The 7,263-nt window shown below is 42.4% G+C and overlaps 2 protein-coding genes and 2 long non-coding RNA genes across 4 annotated transcripts; all 4 read left to right on the forward strand.

Moving 5' to 3' along the window:
- Nucleotides 1–57: 57 nt before the first annotated feature.
- On the forward strand, nt 58–1,553 carry LOC123486387 (neural cell adhesion molecule 1-like; the record flags this gene model as incomplete). The annotated part of the gene is made up of 4 exons (XM_045217700.1): nt 58–76; nt 380–652; nt 798–1,082; nt 1,429–1,553. Coding segments are annotated over exons 1-4 (702 nt in total), but the record flags the coding sequence as incomplete, so codon positions are not given.
- A 51-nt stretch (nt 1,554–1,604) lies between these two features.
- LOC123486386 lies at nt 1,605–3,563 on the forward strand. The gene is made up of 3 exons (XR_006659371.1): nt 1,605–1,692; nt 3,041–3,325; nt 3,512–3,563. It is a non-coding gene; the product is annotated as an uncharacterized LOC123486386 (long non-coding RNA).
- A 4-nt stretch (nt 3,564–3,567) lies between these two features.
- LOC123486388 (high affinity immunoglobulin gamma Fc receptor I-like) lies at nt 3,568–5,669 on the forward strand (the record flags this gene model as incomplete). Its single annotated transcript, XM_045217701.1, has 6 exons — nt 3,568–3,784; nt 3,972–4,241; nt 4,341–4,649; nt 4,745–5,023; nt 5,190–5,432; nt 5,632–5,669. Coding segments are annotated over 6 exons (1,356 nt in total), but the record flags the coding sequence as incomplete, so codon positions are not given.
- A 68-nt stretch (nt 5,670–5,737) lies between these two features.
- On the forward strand, nt 5,738–6,081 carry LOC123486385. Its single transcript, XR_006659370.1, has 3 exons — nt 5,738–5,780; nt 5,903–5,927; nt 6,016–6,081. It is a non-coding gene; the product is annotated as an uncharacterized LOC123486385 (long non-coding RNA).
- The last annotated feature ends 1,182 nt before the right edge of the window (nt 6,082–7,263 follow it).

Raw genomic sequence — 7,263 nt, forward strand, 5'->3', positions numbered from 1 at the left:
ACCATTCAGGGACCACTCGTGCCCTGTGGATGGGGGCATTGTCATCCTATGGGAGCCATGGTAGCCAAAACAATGGGCAACTGCGCCTGCCCAGTATTTTCATACATGACCCTAAGCATGATGGGATGTTCACTGCTTGGGAACCACACCTGTGATGAAGCATCTGCTTACAATATACGTTGTATCCCTCATTTACTCAAGAGGTTCCTTTATTTTGCCAGTTACCTGTAAATTCCCCTCCCCCAAAAAATCTAATTTCATATAATAATTAAATAAATATGGTGATCAAACTTTGGAAAGATTGGTGCACAAAATGCATTTAATCATGATAGAGCAGATTCTATGTATGACTCAACTAATTGCATGTGTCTTTCCACAGCTCTGCCCATAGCCTCCGTGAGTGTCTCTCCTCAGGGTCTCCTCTACTCTGGAGAGACAGTCACTCTGCAGTGTGTCATACCAGGCTACACAGACTGGACGTACTACTGGTACAAAAACAACCAACACCTTCCTGATGAGACCAGTAAAGTCATTGATATCACCATCCCCATCACTCAGCCTGGTCTGGTTGGTCAGTACAGATGTGAGGGGACGAGGACAGATTGGCCCCAGTGGTCACAACCCAGGGGTGACATCACTATCAGTGTCACTGGTGAGTTCACTTGTGATGCTCCATAACTAACTGGACGTCCCTAATTATGAGTAAAACTCTTCTTTGCCATTTGAAAATAAATTTGAAATAGCTACTAATGTATCCACTTTAGTTAATATGTCTAATCTGAGATATGTTTTAACAGGTCTGCCTAAAGCTACACTGACTGTGAAGCCAAACCCTGCATACCCTGGAGAGACAGTTACTCTGACGTGTTCAGTAGGGTCTGACAGTAGCTGGAGCTATCAGTGGTACAAAGACAGGAATGATAATGTAGTATCCCAGTCTGTCAGACACACTATAACAGGAGACACCCTCACCATCAGTAGTGTTGCTGAGTCTGACCAGGGTCTCTACTGGTGTCAGGGAGAGATCCAGTCCAGATCCATATCATCAATAATCAGTGATCCTGTCAGAGTCACCCTGAATGGTAAAAAAAAATAAAAAAATAATAATAACAGTAGGGAGGCTATATACAGGGGGTACCGGTACGGAGTCAATGTGCAGGGGCACAGTTATATGTAACTGTTTGGCCATTCAACTGCCAATATTTGTCTATGGAGATTTTATGGCTGTGTGCTCGATTTTACACACCTGTCAGCAACGGGTTTGGCTGAAATAGCCAAATCTACTCATTTGAAGGGGTGTCCACATACTTTTGTATATATTGTGTAATGTCTAAAATAATAGTTACCGTACTACTTACTGAAGTCAGATCATACTTTGAAAAGATTGGTGCTCTGACTGCATTTGTCTTCATATAACTGTTTCCACAGCTCTGCCCACGGCCTCAGTGAAGATAGTCACTCCTCAGGGTCTCCTCTACCCTGGAGATACAGTCACTCTGCAGTGTGACATATCAGACTACACAGACTGGACGTATCGCTGGTTCAGAGACAACCAAGAACTTCCCATTCAGAACAGAAACACCATCACCATCTCTCTCCGTGACCAGGCTGGTCAGTACAAGTGTGTTGGGACAAGGAGAGGTCGGCCCCAGAAGTCACATCTCAGCTCAGCTCTCCCCATCATCATCACTGGTGAGTTCACTGTTGGTCTTCAATCTAGACTTTCTAAATTCAGAGCCACTGAGGGTTAACATAAATGTATACACCGTAGACACACTTAATATAAATATACTGTATACACTGTAAATTCTAACTGAATGGAGTCAACATACCATATGTAAAATAGACTTTAATCACAACGTTACAGAAACAGCTGAATTACCAGCCATGTATTAAGATGTTTTGTGCTCTGTTTCCTCAGCTCTGCCCAAAGCTACACTGACTGTAAAGCCAAACCCTGCATACCCTGGAGAGACAGTTACTCTGACGTGTTCAGTAGGGTCTGACAGTATCTGGAGCTATCAGTGGTACAAAGACAGGAATGATAATGTAGTATCCCAGTCTGTCAGACACACTATAACAGGAGACACCCTCACCATCAGTAGAGCTGGTGTGTCTGACCAGGGTTTCTACTGGTGTCAGGGAGAGATCCAGTCCAGATCCATATCATCAATCATCAGTGATCCTGTCAGAGTCACCCTGAATGGTAAAAAAATAATAAAAATAACAGTAGGGAGGCTATATACAGGGGGGTACCGGTACAGAGTCAATGTGCAGGGGCACAGTTATATGTAACTGTTTGGCCATTCAACTGCCAATATTTGTCTATGGAGATTTTATGGCTGTGTGCTCGATTTTACACACCTGTCAGCAACGGGTTTGGCTAAAATAGCCAAATATACTCATTTGAAGGGGTGTCCACATACTTTTGTATATATTGTGTAAATGTCTAAAATAATAGTTACCGTTCTACTTACTGAAGTCAGATCATACTTTGAAAAGATTGGTGCTCTGACTGCATTTGTCTTCATATAACTGTTTCCACAGCTCTGCCCACGGCCTCAGTGAAGATAGTCACTCCACAGGGTCTCCTCTACCCTGGAGAGACAGTCACTCTGCAGTGTGACATATCAGACTACACAGACTGGACGTACCACTGGTTCAGAGACAACCAAGAACTTCCCATTCAGAACAGAAACACCATCACCATCTCACTCCCTCACCAGGCTGGTCAGTACAACTGTGATGGGAGGAGGAGCGGTCGGCCTCAGAATTCATATGGCAGCTTTTCTCTCCCCATCATCATCACGGGTGAGCTCACTGTTTGTCTTCAATCTAGACTTTCTAAATTCAGAGCCACTGAGGGTTAATATAGATGTATACACCGTAGACACACTTAATATAAATATACTGTAAACACTGTCAATTCTAACTGAATGGAGTCAACATACCATATGTAAAATAGACATTACTTACAACGTTACAGAAACAACTGAATTACCAGCCATGTATTAAGATGTTTTGTGCTCTGTTTCCTCAGCTCTTCCCAAAGCTACACTGACTGTGAAGCCAAACCCTGCATACACTGGAGAGAAAGTGACTCTGACGTGTTCAACAGAGTCTCACAGTGACTGGAGCTATCAGTGGTTCAAAGACAGGAATGATAATGTAGTATCCCAGTCTGTCAGACACACTGTAACAGGGGACACCCTCATCATCAGTAGAGCTGGTGTGTCTGACCAGGGTCTCTACTGGTGTGAAGGGAACAGAGTGTCTAGACCCACATCTTCACTAACAAGTGATCCTGTCACTCTCACTGTTAAAGGTACATTACTTTGTTCTGTTCTCTCTCTTGCCATACAGATAGATAGACACTGTTGTTGTTGAGTCAATCATGTAGACTATTCTGCCTCACTGAGTTTTGAACCTTTACCCATCAAGAGGACATATCATGCAGCAGATCAGATCCATGTTTTCCAAATGCATCACACATATTTCTTGATTCCAACAGATAGTCGTCCGACGGCTACACTGAGTTTAGACCAAGCGAACGTATTCACAGGTGACAGAGTGAAACTGACCTGTACAGTAGAGTCTTATGGATGGAAGTTTTACTGGTACAGACACAGACCAGACTCTAGACCAGTAACCTCAACCTCTAGATACTCCTACACACTCAGCAGGGTCAGTGTCTCTGATGGAGGACAGTACTGGTGCAGAGCTAGGAGAGGAGTCCCAGTCTACTATACCCTGTACAGTGACCCAGTCCAGATAAATATTACTGGTGAGTCTAAAACAGTTTTATGATAAACGGCTGCTATTGTATATGGATATAAAGTAATCTAAGGTGTAATATTTGGTCTGCTCATTGTAACAATTATAGCTAACATGAGTAGACCTTTTGATAAATAAAGACATTTACAATTGTGCAACTGTTAATTCAGTTAGTTGTCTGTGTTGTGTCTATGCAGAGAGACCTGTTGCTGTTCTGACCCTCCAACCCAACTGGACCCAGATATTCATTAGAGAGACTGTTACTATGAGATGTGACATACAGGGAGGAGGAGACACTGAATGGCAGTATGAGTGGTATACGAATGGTCATCCAGTCTACTCTATTACAAAGTCTGAGTACAGAATCAGTCCTGTCTACATGTCTATCAGTGGTTCATATACCTGTAAGGGTGTAAAGGGAAACAAGATCTCCAAGACCAGTGATGCTGTACAACTGACTGTGTCTGGTGAGTCTATCTAATCATGTAAACATCTCCATGGGTAACAAGAATCATTGATAAGACTGAAAGTTAGAAAACTCTAACATGTCCTCTGTCTGATCACAGATCAACCTAAGGCTGTTCTGAGTATCTATCCTCAGTGGCTGAACCCTGGAGACTCAGTGTCTCTGAGCTGTGAAGTTGACAAGACGTCTACAGGCTGGAGGTTCTCCTGGTACAGGACGGTTCCCACTTTAACAGAGCAGTCCTACTCTTTTCAGCTTCTTCCAGAAGCAGGCAATGGGACTACTGAAGACTCCTACACTCTGATCCCTGCTATTCCTACTCCCACAGGAGGATATGTGTGTAGAGCTGGGAGAGGAGACCCAGTCTATGACACACTCTACAGTGAACCTCAGTTTCTCTGGTCAGGAGGTAACTAACTGCATTGAAACTGTATTAAATCATATTTAAGTTACCCTCATGCGTGTATATAACTATAGGTTTGACTCTGTCTCTCTTTGTTTCAGATCTGCAGCCTTCAGTGTCTCTCAGAATAAGTCCCAACACAACACAACACTTTACATCAAAGTCTCTCTCATTGAGCTGTGAGGAGAAGGGGAACTCTACTGGATGGAGACTGATGAGCTACAGAGAGAGAGGAGTAGAGTCAGGGTGTGGCTCTAACTGGGGATCAACAACAGGGTCCACATGTACCATCAGCTACACATACACATGGTCCAGTGGAGTGTTCTGGTGTGAGTCTGGATCAGGAGAGTACAGTAATGCTGTCAACATCACAGTTAATGGTACATCTATTGTACAACCCTCACTAACATTTCTACATATATATGATAGGATGTTCAAATCTGGAACTAAATGATTGCATCTCATAAATACAAGCTCATAAGATGTTGATGTATTGTGAGGGATGACTCCAGATTTAAGGTATTATTTATATATTATGTTACACAGCTGGTGATGTGATCCTGGAGAGCCCTGTCCATCCCGTGACTGAAGGAGACTTTGTGACTCTGAGCTGTAAATACCGGAAAGTCAGCTCAAACTTCAAAGCTGATTTCTACAAAGATGGAGTACTCATCAAGAATGAGACCACAGGAGAGATGACCATCCCTACAGTATCCAAGTCAGATGAAGGATTCTATAAGTGTAAATCTGGTCAAGGAGAATCACCAGAGAGCTGGGTGACAGTGAGAGGTGAGAAAACATTTATGATCACAAGTTAGTTACCTTTTTATTATCTGTGTAAAAAACATGTCATTTAAGTGTTGATGTTAATATAGTTTTAGATTTGCACTCCCCTAGAAAATATGATCTCTCAACTAAATTGTCAAAATATGGGCCAGCCTACTTTCTTTTCATGCTCTATACTCTAAACCAATATAACCTCTATCAGAGTCTGTGCTGTTCTCTCTCAAGTCTCTCCAGTCGTAGCTCCTGGATCCTCTACATCAGTCCTAGTAGGAGTGGTTGTGGGTCTGGTTGTTGCTGGTGTTCTACCTGTCATTCTCCTGGTCCTGCTGTGGAGAAATCAAAACAACAAAGGTGATACTTTGGCTGTTTCTCATTTAATACAAAACATTCTATTACATGTTTAGGAGAGACATTTCTAAATATACGTTTTTGAAGAAAGTTCAGTACATAACACAATGCGTTTGTCATTACAGGTTCCTGTTTCATCAGAATATTCTGGTGAGTACACCTGTCTCTCAACTATATTGATATGTACAGTATAACATATTATCTGTGCTTCCTATGCTGAGTATCTCTCTCCCTGTAGGCCCCCTCAGCCCCAGAGCACCAACCAGGACCCCCAACAGGACCAAGGATCTACCCAGGGCCAGGCTCCTAATACTGGGTATACACATCTGCAGCATGGTCAGTCTCTCAGCCCAGACCTCTACCACTCTCCTCTCTCTGTAACCTCATACACTGGCTCATCAACATCCACTTTGTTTACAACATGTTACCGTACACTGTGTCCCTAGTCAAGCTAAGGGATAATCAACCTAACTATCCTGCCTCTCTCTTCTATGACCAACAGGTGGCACTAACTTCTACGATACGATCAATCCCTCAGACAACAATGATAATGGTAGTGTAATGTAATGTTTTCAGTATGAATGTGTAGTAGCCTGCTTCTCTTCATTTAATATGACATGTGGAGTTTGACTAAGTGGAGGTGTTTGTGTATTATGTCTCAGATGCTGCTGGTGCTTCTGCTGCTGGGCCAAGTCATGTGACTTACGCCCAGATTCAACTGAACAAGTTGGACAAGAAAAAGAAAGGTGACTCTCAACTGTGACATATATTGAGAAAAAATTGTAGCAGTGTATCTAAGATGAGTTACAATGTGTACATATATATACACACACACTACCGTTCAAAAGTTTGGGGTCACTTAGAAATGTCCTTGTTTTCGAAAGAAAAGCAAATTATTTGTCCATTAAAATAACATCAAATTGATCATAAATACAGTGTAGACATTGTTAAGGTTGTAAATGGCTATTGTAGTTGAAAACGGCAGATTTTTTATGAAATATCTACATAGGCGTACAGAGGCCCATTATCAGCAACCATCAGTCCTATGTTCCAATGGCACATTGTGTTTGCTAATCCAAGTTTATCATTTCAAAAGGCAAATTGATCCTTAGAAAACCATTTTGCAATTATGTTAGCACAGCTGAAAACTGTTGTGCTGAATAAAGAAGCAATAAAACTGGCCTTCTTGAGACTAGTTGTGTATCTGGAGCATCAGCAATTGTGGGTTTGATTACAGGCTCAAAATGGGCAGAAACAAATAACTTTCTTCTGAAACTCGTCAGTCTATTCTTGTTCTGAGAAATGAAGGCTATTCCATGCGAGAAATTGCCAAGAACTGAAGATCTCGTACAACGCTGTGTACTACTCCCTTCACAGAACAGCGCAAACTGGCTCTAACCAGAATAGAAAGAGGAGTGGGAGGCCCCGGTACACAACTGAGCAAGAGGACAAATACATTAGAGTGTCTAGTTTGAGAAACAGACGC

Source organism: Coregonus clupeaformis, unplaced genomic scaffold (genome assembly GCF_020615455.1).
Source record: "Coregonus clupeaformis isolate EN_2021a unplaced genomic scaffold, ASM2061545v1 scaf1186, whole genome shotgun sequence".
NCBI classification, from domain to species: Eukaryota; Metazoa; Chordata; class Actinopteri; order Salmoniformes; family Salmonidae; genus Coregonus; species Coregonus clupeaformis.